Source organism: Tachysurus vachellii, chromosome 17 (genome assembly GCF_030014155.1).
Source record: "Tachysurus vachellii isolate PV-2020 chromosome 17, HZAU_Pvac_v1, whole genome shotgun sequence".
In the NCBI taxonomy this organism is placed as follows: domain Eukaryota; kingdom Metazoa; phylum Chordata; class Actinopteri; order Siluriformes; family Bagridae; genus Tachysurus; species Tachysurus vachellii.
Window position 1 is genome coordinate 19,461,531 of NC_083476.1, and position 18,376 is coordinate 19,479,906.

General features: G+C 42.0%; 1 protein-coding gene across 4 annotated transcripts; it reads right to left on the reverse strand.

Moving 5' to 3' along the window:
- Nucleotides 1-36: 36 nt before the first annotated feature.
- Nucleotides 37-17,941, reverse strand: LOC132860048 (coronin-6-like). Of its 4 annotated transcripts, none has more exons than XM_060891088.1 (11): nt 17,720-17,941; nt 13,836-14,035; nt 9,618-9,740; nt 7,975-8,104; nt 7,695-7,873; nt 7,136-7,255; nt 6,868-6,972; nt 6,629-6,774; nt 6,075-6,132; nt 5,728-5,955; nt 1,268-1,545 (listed from the first exon to the last, which is right to left on the reverse strand). In XM_060891088.1, the coding sequence occupies exons 2-11, from the start codon at nt 14,031-14,033 to the stop codon at nt 1,399-1,401; spliced, it is 1,434 nt and encodes a 477-aa protein (XP_060747071.1). In that variant the 5' UTR covers nt 14,034-14,035; nt 17,720-17,941; the 3' UTR covers nt 1,268-1,398. The 4 variants fall into 4 exon arrangements, with proteins under 4 accessions (XP_060747070.1, XP_060747071.1, XP_060747073.1 ...); XM_060891090.1 differs by lacking the exon at nt 1,268-1,545 and adding an exon at nt 3,702-5,502; XM_060891089.1 differs by lacking the exon at nt 1,268-1,545 and adding an exon at nt 3,704-5,508 and having other exon boundaries at nt 17,720-17,939.
- Between the last annotated feature and the right edge of the window lie 435 nt (nt 17,942-18,376).

The following is an 18,376-nucleotide window of genomic DNA, read 5'->3' on the forward strand; positions in this document are numbered from 1 at the left end:
ACTGGATTAAAAAAGAAATCATCTGTAATAAAGTAATTTTAATATACATGGGTCCTGATGGATTACTGCTTCCTCTCATGGGCACGAGTTCCTTCGCAGTCTTTCCAAACCGGAGTCTTATTTTTTTCCACATTTGTACGTTCAGGGACAAGAAAATTTCTTTTTTGTACAGAAATAATTTTTTACTTTCCACAATAATACACTTCTTCTTTTTAGACGAGTGAACTAGTTAGAATGAAATAAAAGGTTAAAGGTGGGGTGCACGATGTTTGAAAGCCAATGTTGGCATTTGAAATCACCAAAACAAACACGCCCCTAACCCAAATGGGTGTCACCCCTGTTTTGATAGCTCCGCCCCACACATACGTAACCCAGGCAACTATTATGGCGGAACCTGCTGGGGCGGCCGGCCGAGGGGATATTTTTATCGATAAATGAACACAATGAGTAATACTATGGTAATACGAATGTGTTTTTGTAGTACTGTGTGTTGTAGCGTGAAAGGTTTAGCTCCGTTTCACGCGGAAGACGTTCAGTTCTCTCCAGCGCTGGAAAGCTGATCCTATATTAACACGTCCTACTTCTTACCTTATCGTAAGCCTTTCTTTGCTTTCTTTCTTTGTTTTTATCCGCATGTCAATATTAAAACCGCTTTCTGCTAACGTCACACATGCGCACTGAACACTCTCTCCGCCGCATATTGACAAGACACGCCCCTTTCTGCTCATTGGCTACACGTTTGTTTTGTTTGTCGGCCCGACTCAGTTTTCTGAAGCGTTTCTCAAACAACGTGCACCGCACCTTTAATATCTTAAGCACTTTAAAACCTCTTCATCCAGATTTTGGCCTAAGCTTGTCTTTCTCCCTTGTCCGTTTGCACCGTTGTTACAATTCACACGTCACCGAGTGTACGATCTGTTCCAAGTGAACGTCTCCTGCTCTTCAAACGTGACCAGTCTCGAATGAGATGAGAGTTGTCTTTGTGAACCCAAGACAGGCTTCTCTCTGCGAAGCATGGTTGGTCTCCTCCTCCTGTGAGCAAAGGCACCTGATTTTTGCCTGAGCCCTTGGGCGACATCTCGTCCAACAAACCCTTCCGTATGGCATTTTGTTTCCTCAACTGTAAAGAACTCGGTGACAACCTGGAAATATTCCAGCACTGCTTTGTGGCTCCAGGAAGCATCGTTCTGCTGCAAGAAGCCACAATGGCTTCCCTGGGACGTCAGAGCCAGAAAGAAATATGGGCTGTTTTGGAAGATGGACATGGGTAAGGTAGAGACTGGAGGTAGAAAAGGGTCATCAGTGCTGCACAAGCAAAGAACAGGAAGAGCAACTTCATCAGCATCTCGCAAGGGTTCGTTACGTTCCCAGTAACCTTCCCAGTTAGTCTGTACAGATCTAAGCTCCACACCCTGGTTCAGTGTGTCCTTCTGACTGGTGTCTAGCAATTTGACTGAGCAGAACATCAACTTCTCCATGTCTTGAAGAGAACGACAGCTGAAGATTTTCTTGATATCCATTACTGAACTTAGGGCGGTTGCATACCTGTGGGGGGGTTTAAACAACATCCATTTAAAGATCAACAGTTCTTGACAATTATATCAAAAAGGTTTATTGCTTATTATCTCTGATTTTGTTAGTCAGGTTGGATCGAGAGACTCGAGCGCTACATTACGGTATCAGCTTGTACTGCGGCGGGGCTTATTTTAGTTTTCCAGCAACACACCAGTCAAAATGAGGCCTTGCTGATGTTTAGCTCAGAGATCAGGTAGTGATGGAAGTTCTACCAGTAGCTTTACTACATGTGAGAAACCAAAGAATCCTGCTTAAAAAAAAAAAAACAACGCTCCAGTGAGTTTTTAATTCCACACTGTACATGTAAACATATGGGGAACAAAACAGCAAAGACAAAAGTGTCTTTGCAAAAAACAGCAAAGACAAAAAAAAAAACGGTACTTGATTTGCTTTTTATTTTGCAGAAATAAAAACAAATTGCACTCGAGCCTTCTACTCCTCTTCAAGTTTAGTTCATTTAAATTAAAAGTGGAACTGTGAATATTAATTACCTGCTGAGTTGCAGCTTGCGGTAGTACAATAATGCCTCGCGATATAGTTTTGGGAAAGGCGTCTCGAAGAACTGTTGTCCGTGGAACACTGGGGATATACAAGCAGCTGCTACTAGGTAGGAAGATGAGCCACGCTCCCCAAGGTAAGACAGCAGCAGACCAGACCCGGAACCTTCACTGATGGCAAACAGATGCGAAGATGGATGGCGGCTCTGAACGAATAGTATTGCCTGCACCAGATCGGAGGGATCCCCAAACTCCTGGTAGCGCGGAGTCGCAAGCGGACATCCACCATGACCCCGGCGATGGAAGATCACGGGGTAGAAACCCTGCTGCAGACCTAAGCGACATAAGCTCAGCAAATTTTGTGTGATCTTCCCCAAAGCGTTAGGAATCAGAATGATGATGGGTGGAGTACTGGTTTTGCAGCCTGGAGCTCTTTCTCCTGGATAATGTTCCCTCTTAGCCTGAGCATTCTGCTCGTTCAGCCTGACAGCCCAATCCAGGGCTACAATTCCGCCATCTTGTATTTGTAAATGGTCCCTGGTGAAGGTTATTCCACAGCGTCTCTGCGCGTCGTCCTCAACGGGGCATATGAAATTGAAAAAAAATTGCAAATGAGGGTCTGCTTTTGGCCACCTAGCCGACGGAGCACACGTCAAAGCTTTACAGTTCTGTATGACGTAGTTTGCCAGAGCTGTTGGTTTGTAGATCAGCTTGATTTTTGCATCCTGGTCCCAGGAGTTGTACAAAACACAAGGGTGCAGAAGCTTTAACAGCGAGCAAATAATAACCCATATTCGCCAAGTTAGCTTCTTCGTTCCTTTCTCCGCAAGACGGCAAATCCGCTTCGATCGAAATAGCATAGCGACTGAGAACAGAAGCATGGAAGGTGTCAAGCAGAAGACAAATTCCCACATGACTTCTTTTTAAAGCCTTGGAAACAGTAGAATGTGAGAGCTGTATTATCCTGTTCAGGTCCATGCAGGTAAAGAAGCTGTTTGAGGGGAGGTGTTGAAACTACACGCTTACAGGGACCAACCTCGTAATGAACGTGTCTCCTTCTTGTTCCTGGATCAAACAGGATACTTGTAGCCGATGGAAATGAAGATGAAACCCGTCTCGCTCGCTTGAACGAGGTTGATCCATTTTTGTTTCTTATAACAGAGGTTTAAAGCACTAGAGAGCTCGAGCAGGGCAAAGACCTGAAGGTTAACTGCATCTGCGGAACCTTTGAACCTTGGCAGTTTGTTTATGTAACCAGAAGGTATCGTGATCTTGTGTAGGCTGATGTCAGAAAAAATTAGGAGCGAATGATGACTTTAATACTGTATTGGGTTTTGTTTGTTTTATTTGTGTGTGAGATCAGGTTTAAAAAAAAAAAAAGGATAGGGTAAAATTTTAAATCATTTGATTAATAGTTAATCTGGTCAATCTCATGCACGTGCACTATAATGATGTATCCCACACTTTTAGTGGTTTATGAGGCACAACTATTCTGTAGCCTGGTAAAATTAATACATAGGAGTGTTTTTGTTGTTGTTTTTTTTTTTTTTACTCAAATACCTGTAGAAACCTTTTTTGCAGTTTACATCTGTTTCATATATATATACTGTATATATACATACATATGGTGTGTGTGTGTGTGTGTGTGTGTGTGTGTGTGTGTGCGCAAGAACAAGAAGTTTTTTGTTTGTTTTGTTTTGTTTTTTTTTTACAAAAAAGATGTTTTTATTGATACCATCATTCTCACAAATCCTTTATAGAACACACAAAACTCAACTTTTTTTATATTCTTTGGTTTTAAAATCTCACTTTTTTTTTTTTTTTTTAAAGAATATTTACATTTTCAGAGCCCATTAGATCTTTCATGTTGGTCAAACATGGACGAGTGAGCGTAGGTGCTGGACAAGTGGAATGGCCAGTTTTTAACCCATCGCTGTAGGAGCCACAGTGAGAAGACCTCACTGTTCCTGAGGATTATTAAAGGCTATAAACCTCAGGCTTACACGTGGTGTACCGTAAGATAGAAATTCACTTCTTAAGGCAACGATACAATATTTAACAATAGTACTGAACATGTAGGATACAGTACAAGTCCAATTTAATATGTGAACAATTTTGTTCTGATTCTGGTATAGACCTGCTGTTAACTTGTGAATGATGATGTAAAAGAGAACGACTATTTCTGAGCAAACGATCCCGTTAGCCGTGTATTGCGTACGAGCTGCACGTCGTTTCATTCAATTCATTTTATTCGAATCCGATTTTGATTCCGGTTTGGTCATTTTGCCAATTCACAAACTAACACACTGTTAACACGCAAACCAGGAAGGGTTGCAGGGTGAAGTCTAGCATGTGAGTGTGTTCTTGCTATGGTTCCTACAGAGAATTTGACTATTGCCTGTTTAAAACCTGCACAAATATAGACTCACCAGACCCCTCAAGAGGAACACCTGCACGTTCATGCTATTATCTAACCGGCCGATCCGACGAGCAGCGGTTCTGAAGGAAGAAACAACTTCACGATGAAGTCAGATTGAATAGTTACTCAAATGGGGTGCACTTATTTCCAGGGATTTCAGTACAGCGTAACAGATATTGCGTCATCGGGTAGGCGTGGCCTATTTGATCATCTAACCATAACCGTAGTTTTTTGGTTGTTTATTTGTTTTCTAAAATAAATCTACCTGTATGACTGTTTTGTCCTTCGTAGTATGCCATTTATTATTTTTTTGAAAGACGGCGTTTTTCCAAGCCCTCCGGAAACACGCCCACTTTACGTCGTGGTAACGAAACCCCTGGAATTTAGTGAATGCCTTACTCAAATAGCCACTCTTTTCAACCGCGGTGAGAAGAAAGTCCTCTCATTCGGTTCCACTCCTTCATCTGCGGACAGGAATCTGAGGATACGCTGGACACGGACTCACCGAAACGCCACCGGTGATTTTCCGATCTGTGATTTTATGATTTTATTCACTTTGCTGCTGAAAATGATTGGCTGATTGGATGTGAAGGCTTGTGTGTGTTCATATTAAGTTGGCTGGTGAGTGTATATCCTTTTTTTATTAAAGCTGGCGTGAACTTGTATAGCACTCGTATAGCGTTTGTGCGATAATCGTCCCTTTATACATTGGGAGCGATATAAGGCGTTCGTAAGAGCGATTTAAAATGTAACTATTGCTCATAGCCTCATTAAGAGAAGTCATGAATGCACTTGGGTGAATGCTGTGCTAATGGAGAATATGTATGTGCATATATAAAGGGGTCTGGGTAGCTGGGCGGTGTGTACAGGGGTGATAGTGCTTGACTGAATCGCTCAGACAGTGCCGTTGGTGTACTTGGAGAGCTTATTCTCTAAGTCACAGATTCGCTTTTCTTGAGAGAGAACGGCAGCCTTCAGACTCTGAATCTCTTCTATAAGTTTTTCCAACAACTGAGGCTAGCAAGGAGAGAGTACAGGAGGGATAGCAGAGAAGAAGGGGGAAAAGGGACATGTAGGGACAGTCGATAGAAGAAAGAAGAAGAATGGGAAAATGAACAAGGGTTTGGGTGCAAAGGGATAAGAACAGAATGGAAATAAAGTCAGAACTGAAAAGCAGGGTACAGGTAGAATAGCAAATGGAATGGAATAAGAACAAGAGAGGAACAGTGAACTCACAGGCAAGGTGCTCCCATCGACAGATGACATGCTCCTGCGTGGTGCTGGCCTGCTGTCCAGAACATTCTTCTTGGCCACCTTCAGCTCTCTGTTTTTCGGGGGAATGTAGCCATCCTTCAGCGAGACTAGGATAGGGTCTTCATCTCGCCCCTCCAACCACTCCTCAGGCTCCAGTGCAGGGTCTGGACCTGCTGTGTTCGGATAGAGGTCGTCCTGGAACAGATCTGACTGGAGAGACAGAAGACAGCAGGATCGTTCGGACTATCCTAGCACCGCAAACTCTTATTTACATGGCTACATTATTCACGCTCGTGTTTGGTGAATCGTATTGGAATAAACGTACGTACCTTTCTAGGGACTGTCATCATGATAGGCTCACACTTCCTCTCGTGAAGCTTGTATAATCTGATCAGACGAAATCAGAAGACTGAGCGCTAAAGCTTCTAAACAAACATATCTGACATCCACAGAAGATCTTTTTCTTCTGTTTCTCTTAAACAATACAGTGATGCGATATTGCATATCGTGCATGCGATTATCCGATCGGCCGATCTTTTATCGTGCAGATACGGGTCAAGAGCGGTGAGTTCTGTGGGAGGAAACGTCTCGTCGATGAGAAGGTGGGGCGAGAAAAGCATTAACTCATTAACTTAACATAATCACTCTTTGCAATCGTGGTGAGCAGAAAAGCATCTCAGAATACACAATACATCGTCTCAGAATACATCAAACACTGAAATGGACAGAATTTATAATCAGGTTCCTCTGCTGTCAACCAAGAACAAGTACGTGAGGCTACAGAAGACCAGTTAAACTCCATGTAGTCTTCTTGCCCTGCTACATTAAAGTGGCTGGTGTACACACCAACATCTAATTCAGTGTATATGTACAAATACAATACCTGGCGATCTCACACTTGCTCACATCAACTCCTCTCTTGGGCATGAAGCCCATGCCTCGCTGTGGCTCCTTGCTACTGAATGTACTGAGGTAATGCACATAGGGAGGCTCGTCTGTGATCTCAAAATAGCGAATGCTGCTATCTCCCTGGAAAAAAGGGGTGCAAAAGAAAGAAAGACTCAGCCCTGGGATACACCGCTGAGCGTTCGGATTGATATCGTGCTTAACGGCCGCACGTACCTTACCACACAGATATACAAGGCTGGTGTCGGGATCATAAAATGGCAACAAGACCCCATTACTTGTGTCCAGCTCCAGAAGAGCGATAGGTTCCTCGAAATTTGTCTGCAACAGAAATCAATTTATTTTGGTTTTAAAAGAAATGTTAAAAGAAATGTTGTCCGTTGATGTTAAATTTTGCAGAATGAATATGATATGCAGAATGAATACAAATAAAAGTCTTTTATCTAATCTTATATTTTAGATATATGAGGAATTGCCTTCTTACCGGGTCCCAGAGGCCGAGCTCCCTCTGGCTCATCCTGGTAAAGCCTGTAGTGAAGATGTTACCCTCTCTGGTGAAGATGGCTCTCATGGGCCTGATGCCTTCATGTGGTGCCAGTCTCTCCTACAGGGACAAAAACAGACATCAGAGAGACGTCTCTAATACGTTAAGACAGGCCGAGGGGCATAATCTACCCTGAGACTGCAAACGACTCAGAAATATCAGAAATTCAGCAAATTTGAGAAGAGTTGAGGATCATGGGCGATGGCTGAGAATCATGGGCGATGGAGTTTGTGTCAGGTGCACGTCTGTGGACGTGACCAAGGTGTTTCTTGGTCGATGAAACGTTCCAGTCTTCTTGTCTTAATGAAAAATAAACTCTGATTTGATTGTCTTTAATATGCTATCGTTTGGACGCTCAAAGAACTCTTGGGTTGTCTTTTTTTTAATGATGTGAGATTTTCTAATCTGGTACCTCACTTTATTGCGATCTCCAGCTTTCACGCTTAGCCTCGTTTTGTCGATAAGTGAAGGAAATATTTCAGTCTTTCGTTATACTCACAGCCACCACCTCTCTCTTGCGTGGATCACAAACACGAAGACGCCGATCTTTGCAGGTTGTGCAAAACAGGCTTCCGTTGTGATTCCAGCTGACGTTGTAGATGAGGTCTGGGTGATCTTCCATCGTTATCAATGGCTCTCCGGTGCCCACGTTCCAGATTATGATCAGATTATCACTGCCTGTGAAACACGCATGCATCATGGATCAAAACTGAGATGCTGACACGGATGAGAACGATTAGCATTAAGCTTAGAGATCCGTAGGAGCTACAGTATGAAACCTGCAGTGAGAAGGATGTTGCGGGCCGTAGGGTGCCAGCTGACGATGCCCACGCGTTTGGAGTGGCCCTCCAGCACCACGATGGGCTCGCTGATGGGCCGAGCTAGAGTGTGGTCTGGGATCTGCCACACCTTCCAAACAGGAAAACACAGCGAATGAAAATTACACATGCATATATGACAAGTAAAAAGATGGAATCTATAGCCCTATTCGGACGGGATTAGTTTTACGTGGGGACGTGGACTAATGCAATTTTACCTCAGGACGTCTGTAATATTAATTGGCCAATTCACACGGGACAAGACATCTCAGTAAAACTAGCAGAAGTGGGAGGGGTAACTCGCTTTACGCACCACAGTAACCTCCTTGTCGTCATGTGCGTATGACGTTGCTTCCTGTTATCACGTGCGCAAACAGACAACATGGCGCCTCCATGCTTGCAAAACGCACCAAAAACTACTTTTAAACACTAAATGACGGAATTTTACCGTACATATTTACAGCGGGTCTATTCGGACGGGATTAGTATTACTTGAGGTAATTTTTCCGGACCTTTTTACAGAAGGTAAACGTCGCCGTAATCTTTACTGACATTGTCCGTAATGATTACCGAGATGGCACATTCGGACGGGACTAAAATCACAGAGAAGCTCTGGTAATAATTACTTTACCCCGACGTCCCCATGTAAAACTAATCCCGTCCGAATAGGGCTTTAGAGAGAACAAAACAAAGAACTCCTAGTAGGAAACTAACACAGAGGCAACATACAGTCGAGTTTGTCCAATAGTTTCCATCTAATAAAGGGATGACACACTGGAGTGTTAAAACGGTGTAGACCTCATCTTATCATGATCCCATCTCATGGCCTATGAGCTCATGGGAAAAAGTGTGCCATGAAAGAATCAGGTCACATTAAGACTAATTATGAGAGAAATATATGATCTAAGCTTAGCTGAAAATAAGCGTGTGTTACATGAGAATCTCCACGTAACAAGACTATAGAGCTATTACAGAGCCAGCATAGATAATCCGTAGATAATCCCGTGCATAGATATAAAGTAATGCTGTAAATCAAATATGACTACATTTTTTTTTGTTGAGAATATTGGCTGCTAAATTTATCTAAATATCTCGCAATTTCTTGTGTTGCTGAAAATCCCCAAAAGCTTTCATTCCGATTCGTTTATAACATGTTATAACGTTACGTTCATACTTTCAAACCTTTTTTTAGATGTTTTATTTAGAATAAATAATCTATAAATCTATAAATATCTATTTTAGAATGCAGAAAATAGCAAACAAATGTGTTACAAAAAAAAGTTGTGTAGGATTAAACATAGTAACGTACATCTGTTTTATAATGTTAAAACAGCTAATTAGCTCATCGCTAATATTTCAGAAATGCTACGTCTGTGTTTTTTGTGTGAACACACCCTCACACCCTCAGCATATGGCAGCTGCGGTGAGTTCTCAGGACCAGACGTGCATACCGTGCATGTCTGTAACGTACCGACATCGGACAAGTCCAGATACATAAATTTAACAGCCGTATCATCTCAACCAAACACAAACAAACATCTTTAATGTACGATGTCTGGGATTAGTACGTACTATGTGCATGAAAGATTTGGATGAAGATTTACCATGGCAGTGGTGTCTTCAGAGCCGCTTGCCAGGATGTTGTCATTGTGGGGACACCAGTCAATGTCCAGGACAGGACCTGAGTGTCCCACCACCATTGGATAGTTCTTATCCACTCGTCCCACCTGTGACAGCAGAGAACATGATTGTGGCATCATTTGGCTTTTTTTTGTCTCCAGATGGACTCGTACAGAATTCTAGAAATGTTCAAATGTCTCTTAATTCTATGTGAGTACTTTACTAGTGTCACCAAAAGCCCGTGGACACCTGACTGTCACACTCATGTATGTGGTTCTTCTTCAAACCGTTGACAGATTAATTAAAAGAACACAGATGTTTAGAATGTCTTTGTATTCTATTGCATTATAATTTTCTCTTCACTGGAACTACGAGTCCCAAACCCGCTCCAGCCTGACAATGCCCTTGTGTTCAAAGCAAACCCGTGGTTTGCCAAGGATGGAGTGGAAGAACTCTTCGGTCTCTTCTCCACCGAACACTTTTGGGATGAACTGGAACTCTGACCGAACCCCAGACCTCTCCTGACCCCAGTGTCTGATCTCACTAATGCTCGTGTAACTGAAGTGAACACAGCCAAGCTCTAAAGTCTACTGTAAATCCTTCCCAAACAGCGGAGCTTATTGTAACAGCAGAGGATAGAACTACCTCTGGGATGAGATGTTCAACCACTACATACAGTATGAGTGTGAAGGTCAGGTGGGTGATGGTCAATATTAAAGACTATAAAATCTATGCAGTGTTCTTCATGGAGCTTTACACACTCAGTATCTTCATTCATTCATTCATTCATTCATCTTCTACCGCTTATCCGAACTACCTCGGGTCACGGGGAGCCTGTGCCTATCTCAGGCGTCATCGGGCATCAAGGCAGGATACACCCTGGACGGAGTGCCAACCCATCACAGGGCACACACACACTCATTCACTCACACAATCACACACACTACGGACAATTTTCCAGAGATGCCAATCAACCTACCATGCATGTCTTTGGACCGGGGGAGGAAACCGGAGTACCCGGAGGAAACCCCCGAGGCACAGGGAGAACATGCAAACTCCACACACACAAGGCGGAGGCGGGAATCGAACCCCCAACCCTGGAGGTGTGAGGCGAACGTATCTTCAGTTTTTTTTGTTTTTTTTTACCGTTCACCAATAGGTTAGATTCGTTGGCTTGTTTACTTGTTACTTGTTTTGGTTTTGCCAAACGGTTGAGTCACTGGCTATTTTAAAACGACGGTTGAAGACCTACTTATTCGTGAAACAATTCAACTAGCACCTCCTTTTTGTATATATATTATATACAGTATATATAAACCTCTGAACAGTGTTTTAGACTCATGGTATCTTAAGTATGTGACCTAGTGAACCAGAGTTAATGTATCCGATGATAGAGACTTAAGCACTTTTGTACGTCGCTCTGGATAACGACGTCCGCCAAACGATGTAAATGTACAGCATGTGACAAAAAAGTAGATCTGGTTTAATTACACCTCGAAAGCAAACTCTTCTAATTCCAGCGATTCCAGGTTTGTAAGGTCTGTGTGTAAGTGAGGTCCTTCTCTGTGCTGCTCCTGCTGCTGTATGCTCCTTGCTTCCCCGGTGTGTATTTATAGCCCTGTGACGAGGCGATGAAAAGGCAGTTTTTACACTGACCTTTCTGGAACTGGGCCGGGTGAGAAAGCAGGCAGGGTATTTATAGGGTGTCTGTTAAGCCCTGCTTCTACATGCTCGTGTGTCTGTGTAATGAGTCTGCATACTGCATTCCCAAAAAAAACAAGGAGAACTGTATTTATATTCCGATAATACCCAGTCATCAGCCTTAATTAATGATGCTCTTGATATGGACACGATCACTAAATAGCAAGCTTCCATATATGGGGTTGTAGAACAGTTTCTGAACTCGGTGATACTGATCTGCGACTGATAAGTGACTTGGTGATATACGATTAGTGGTCGCTTACAGGTTTCTCACTGAAATAACCAACAGCATACCTGCAAACCCCCCCCCAAGAAAAATTTAGAACTTAAAATGAAGCACTCTGACAAGAACATAAAGGGAAAAGACAACATTTGCTTCAAGTGAAAAAAAGCACTTTTATTAATCCTATTTTTACCAAAATTTCTTGGGAATAATTTTTCTCTGTACAATTTGAGTGCCTTGGAACCTTAATAAATTGATGAACACTATTTCTTTTGTTTTTTGGCCGCCACAAGCCTTTCAAGTGCCCGTTTTCGTTGTTTAGCGATGTGTCTCTTTATTGCTTTTTGTTCGTCCTCTGCGGCTTGAAGCGAGGGACGAAATAGGTGATTGCCTTATCTTGCTTCTGAATGCTGATTGGTCAAAAGACGCGAGGATGTTTGAGACGTGAGGCGTCATCTGCTTACTAGTACTTCACACTCCGGTCCAGTTGGTGGCGGTGAATGCACCAAAGGTTGGTTTGCCATCCGCCATAAAAAGTCATTAGAAGTAGAGACGCGAGGCATCAGCTTGATAGATGGTATACTACGCTGCGTCCAAAACCGCCGCCTAAGCGCTACTTCGCCTAATTATTGGATGGAAGTAAGCGGTTTCGGACACAGACAGAAAGGACCCCCCACCCCCACCCCCCTACAGGCAACAGATTACACCTGGAGAAGCGCTGGACGACAAGCATCTACCTGATTCATCATTCAGCACTTGGTAGAAAGGTACAGAGTACTTTATTAATCCCTATGGGGAAATTTGCTAATGACTCACTGCTTCCTGAAAAGAGACCCTTGCTACTGAGTTAATGCTCCGTCTTTAACACAACAGTATCTTTAGGAGAAATCAACACTACCCCTCACATGCTCAGCAGAGCTTGTGCATAGTCTCGCCTCCCCCCTCCTGATCTGCTGAATGGTCTGCCAGAACATCTTTTTCCATAACCTCCATCAATTCCCATGACACAGACTTTTTATCTGCCACTACTTTCCCAGGAGCCCTTCTGACTCTCTTATACGCCTCAAGCGAATCACGTCCAACGGTGCATCCTAGGGATTAGCACCATGTCTTTACACCATGTTTTCTGACCACAGCTTTATGATCAAACGATTTGTAGAATTTCCGTTCAGACTCGATGTCCTTAATCTCAGTAGGTACAAGAAAGATGTTCTTTTAGAGCTTTGAATTCAATTCATCTCTCACCTAAGCTTCTTTACAGCACCCAGTAAATCGACTCAATTTTGGACTTATTGCACAAGGTTCACAAGCTTGTCGACACCCAACCATGACTCTCATAAGCCTGACGATTCTTCCATTTAAGAATAAATCCCTGTTTTCACTTAGAATAACCTCCAATCTTCTAGAAATGCACAAGACTTTGGAGAATGTTGTGGGGATTTGTCCATTCAGCAAGAGCTCAGGTCAAGGCTCTGTTTCATGCTCAAGCAGGTAAAGCTTAGTGTACATGAAATATAGTGTACATGAAAGCTTAATATAGTGCATCAAGGTACGACAAGGTACGAGTTCATTCAATTAGTTAATTTATCGTTTATTATATTAGATGATGGGGGGAAACGGTGGCTTAGTGGTTAGCACGTTCGCCTCACACCTCCAGAGGGTTCGATTCCCGCCTCCGCCTTGTGTGTTTGGAGTTTGCATGTTCTCCCCGTGCCTCGGGGGTTTCCTCCGGGTACTCCGGTTTCCTCCCCCGGTCCAAAGACATGTAGGTTGATTGGCATCTCTGGAAAATTGTGAGAGTGTGTGAGTGAATGAGAGTGTGTGTGTGCCCTGTGATGGGTTGGCACTCCGTCCAGGGTGTATCCTGCCTTGATGCCCGATTACGCCTGAGATAGGCACAGGCTCCCCGTGACCCGAGGTAGTTCGGATATGCGGTAGAAAATACATGAATGAATGAATGAATGAATGAATGAATGAAGGAATGAATGATGATTAGATGATAGTTTATTTATTTAGGTTTGCTCAGAGATGTTTGACCAACACTAGGCATTTGTTGAGATCTTCACAAAAGCCAACGGGGGCTGTTTAATGAATTCAACTCTTTAAATTATTTTAATTATGTCGCTAAATGTCAAGAAGGTTTTCAGATATTTGAGGTATTGAAAACATTTTAAAACAATTGGCATACTACTACAGAATAATATTTCATCGAATAATTTATTTGACGAATCTTTTACCGAATCTTCCGTACACCGTTACAAATTCTTATTCTACTTACCTTTGAAAGAGGCAAAACCAAAAAGGCTCCTCCACCACTGGACTCCACTATAACTGCCAGGAACTTGGGGTTGACTGCACAGAACGAGCTGTCCCACGTCACCTTGGAAACCCGAATATCATCGTAACCCTGCTCCGGCTTCGCAGCTTGACCGAAAACATGCCGGAACTTACTCTGGCGCACGATACTGCGACTCATCACTAGGGGAAAAAAGAAAGGAAAAGGTGAGATTAAAGACGACGTTAAACTCCTGGATCAACGGAGCCGTTAGATCTGTTATACCCGCCATTAATACTACGTAAACGTCAGTACACAAGCCCACGATTGACTAATGTCCGTCTCCAGATACAAAAATCTATGCCAGTATTGTGATTTGCTCTTGATGACATTGTAAACAATTACAGTTGCACTGCTCATGAGATTCAGAAAGCATGACTCAAACCACCAAATCCAGGTTCCTTTGCCATGCTGGTGAGAATCTGGTCCATGGAGAACTGAACAGTATTCAATTCAATTCAAGTTTATTTATATGGCGCTTTTTACAATGGACATTGTCTCAAAGCAGCTTTACAGAACGTAAACATAGAACAGAAGATAAACATAAAGAGAAATATAAAGAATTAATATAATAAAAATTCAAGATATATATAGTTCACAGTGTGTATGTATGTATGTATGTATATGTATTTATCCCCAATGAGCAAGTCTGAGGTGACTCAGGCAGCAATGGCAAGGAAAAACTCCCTTAGATTGGTAAAGGAAGAAACCTTGAGAGGAACCAGACTCAAAGGGGAACCTCATCCTCATATGGGTGACACTAGATGGTGTGATTCCAAATATACAATCAGGCAAGTGTTGTATTGGTGTAGGGATCACATGGAGTTCAGATCTCCTCTTAGTATCACAGAGTCCAACTGGAGCTGGTAGATCTGTAGATGTAGACTAATATGATATTTATAGAGGTTTGCTTAATGATCTGTGGATGAAACAACTTCATAGTGTATCTTAACGTATAATGACGTGTAACGAACCATACGCTCATCACAGCGTGGACAAACTATCCGGTGCTGCAGGTTTTTATACAGTAGATTCACTAGATTAATATACAGATTTCTTTCACTACTATTCACTTCTGTCTTAAACCTTTGCCATGACGAATGTAAAGGTGTAACTAGATTACAGAAAAAAACTAAATACAGGTACATACATATGACAGGAAAAGGGGTGGAAACAGAAGCAGGAAGCAAAAAAAAAAAAAAAAGCATGTAGCAGATTATTAGAATAAAAGATTGCTGCACCAGGAAATGAATGGGATTGGAGACAAACAAGTGTTAATGTTGTTTCATGAAAGTATTAAACTCATAATCATCCACTGGTGTAGCATTCAATACAACATTTTTTAAAAAAACTAGCATAAAATCATCCTACTGTAGTCATGCCAAGTGGGACGGTCTGTTAAATCTCATTAAGACCTGAAATTATTACATCATAACACATTCATATACGTCTTATAATATCGAAAGGTGTCGATTTGACCATTTTAACGACAAATATAAAGGTTTCCATTCAGTGCAAGACTGAGAAACACAAGTTGAACGAGTCTGTACTGTGTTTATGTAAATCGCAAACGCTTGAGTGCAAAATCACCGCAGGGGTCTTTTAACTGGATCTCTACAGGCAATGGAAGAAAGTCAAAAGGTTCTGTTCGTGAGGCGAATACGCTGTCTGTACTTATTCATCAGTACTACTGTTATTTTGCCTTGACGTTTTTTCTCATTCTGCATTAATAGATCTCTCTCTCTTTAATCTTACTCGTTTCTCTCCTTCACCACCTCCTTTTCACTCACCTCGTCCTACATTTTTAAAGCTAAACAGTTAATACAGAAAAAAGAAATCTCTCTCTCTCTCTCTCTCTCTCTCTCTTTCTCTGTCATACAATCATGCATGCAATACATATCAAAAAGGTAAGACAGCCACATAATTCCACCTCACCTGTAGTTCCAACTTTTGCCAAAGTTCTTCTGGCTTGCTGTGTGTACTGAAGGTCCAGGGGACCTCATTTGAACACAATGGAGGCCACATGGACCTTCCTCATTAGGTTTAGATTGTAATTTTGCACGACATGCAGCAGTTATGCCTGATACTGATGTCAGAGCTACTTACAGCGAATAACCGAGCTAGTGATTTTACTCCTCATTAGACAGTTTAGATACAAAACAGCGAAACTACACTTTAGCTTTTACTTCTGTTCTTTACAAAATTTCTTCATAAAGCTTAATTTTATGTTTAAAAAGCTTTTACTTATTATATTACGGTTTGCTCCGAACTTTCCAGTAACGGCTTTACAATAAGTCGGTGTGTGCTTTTGTGTTATGCTGTTGCCTGGTTGTCACACAACTGTGAAAACCCGTCATGATGTTATTCTGGGAAACTGCACAGGACAGAGGACAAAAACAAACAGGCACGCAAGCGTCTATCACTAACAAAATCCCACCCTCAGCAAGCTTCACAAGGGATCAGTAATGAACAAGATGTGTGCTGAGTGATCGTAAACTTCTCCCTAATTTATTATTCTTCTAATTGCATTCCTCTGAGAGGTTAAGCTTGTTACCACTGACATAATAAACTAGATCTGTTTATAAGGTAAGTGACAGGATGGACTGGTTTATGCTGACCGGTTTACTGCCACAATTGGTTGCGATCAACAACTACATTTAAGATAAATATAAGGGATATCACTTGGATTTTGCAGTGCAAAAGCAGCGACACACTTAAAAACAGTGACACACTTATGAAGGTCTCGTTAATCGTGCTCCGCTTGTGCGTTTTAAGCTGATCGTGTCCGCAGAAGCTCCTCGATGCCACAAACGGTGTCACTGATTTCTGATTTGATTCTCAAATGTTGTGATTCTTCTACAAATGTTCATGACTTGCCAAAGTCATACTGTATGATGAATAACTACTAGCTGTGTGTTTTATTCCTCTTAATCCACATCATTTACGGTTATATGTAATGTTGTGGAATGGTATAGAAGTTAGTTCTAAGTGTTATCGCTTACATTATGGCAGCTCTAATTTGTTGTGTTCTAAGCAGCTACAATCAGTTGTGCTCAACTAGTTTTCTTATAGTCAAAAAGACAAAATGTGAGCACGTGACAGCGCAAATCTTTCTGTCCTGAAGACTTTCCCTTGGCAGAAAACCTACTATTACATAGTGCTGACACTGGAGACTCCTTCCTTAAATGATTAACGTCCTTACAGAAAGCTTCACCACATCAACACTTATCTTATTGTTGTTGTTTTTGTTTTAATGCTTTAGTATCAACCTTTTTTTCTTTAGCATCCAAAAAGCCGGTCCTAACTACTGTATCATATAATGATGCGAATACTGTAACGTATTAACACCTTCCGACCACTCCAAAGCATGAGATGTAGGTTTGTGTACTCGTGGATAGTTCAGTGTTTCATCCCAATTCGTTTCTCTGAGACGTGAATCAAAGCACGTGGAATCGAATCTGGATATTGAGTCCATCACTAGAGCAAATGACATGTCCACGTTCCTAATATGGTAATACTGAACTGCCTCTTACTCCCCCTGGTACCCCACATGAACCACACAATAACACCCCCCCTCTCCAACGTCCCTAACTCCCTCCCTCTCTCTCTCTCTCAAACACATGGCCATTCGCCATAAATATTCCTGTCCTTAAACCCTGCGTGCGTGCAGCCCGAAAAGAAGTGCGCACGCACGCACAGGGCCACGAAGGCCGGTGCGCAATGGCGCAGTTTTACGCACAAACCCGTGACATGACATTATATAAAAGGGTCATTAGAACAAAATCAACGCAACTCAACGCATAGCTCTGTATGTGAGTGATACATACCTGGTTTTGTTTTTGGCAAATGCTCCTTTCTCTAGTCTCTGCTTCTTTTTTTCCCTTCACAACAGATGAAACTCGTTCGTCACTCGTATGTTTGTTTGTTTTGTTTTTTTTCAGATTTTTTTTTAATTCTCGGTGAGAAAGTTTATGAACTCGTACAAAAACACTCCGTGTGCTGATCCTCAGGCTTCCACTGAAAGAAAGGAGAAAAATAGATAGGGGCTGACTGGACAGAGGGAGAGAGAGAGAGAGAGAGAGAGAGAGAGAGAGAGAGAGAGAGAGAGAGAGGTGGGGGGGGGGGGACGAGGCGGTTCTACACCGGTCTATTTTCGAAGCGCCTCCATCTCCCGCTACGGAGAGGTCACGTGATAACGTGACACAAATTACCACGTCGTCTTTCAACTTAAACGCAATTTGTTCTACAATTTTTTTAGCCATTTGAGTATTTATTTACTTTTGTTTAACCTGTTATGTACGGATATTAAGACCACTTAAAAAAAAAAAGTGTAATAAGTTAAAAATAATAATAAGAGTAATTATATATATATTATATATAAGTGATATATAAAGTGATATAAAGTGGTCCTAATAGGCGTCACATAACAGGTTAAACAAAAGTAAATAAATACTCAAATGGCTACTAATGTAAGCATTTTTGCT

Coding starts and splice junctions, on each gene's coding strand:
- LOC132860048 (XM_060891087.1), bottom strand. CDS start 2,986: ATGTGGGAATTTGTCTTCTGCTTGACACCTTCCATGCTTCTGTTCTCA. Junction 1,546..2,066: donor CGCAAGCTGCAACTCAGCAG/GTAATTAATATT, acceptor ACCCCCCCACAG/GTATGCAACCGCCCTAAGTT.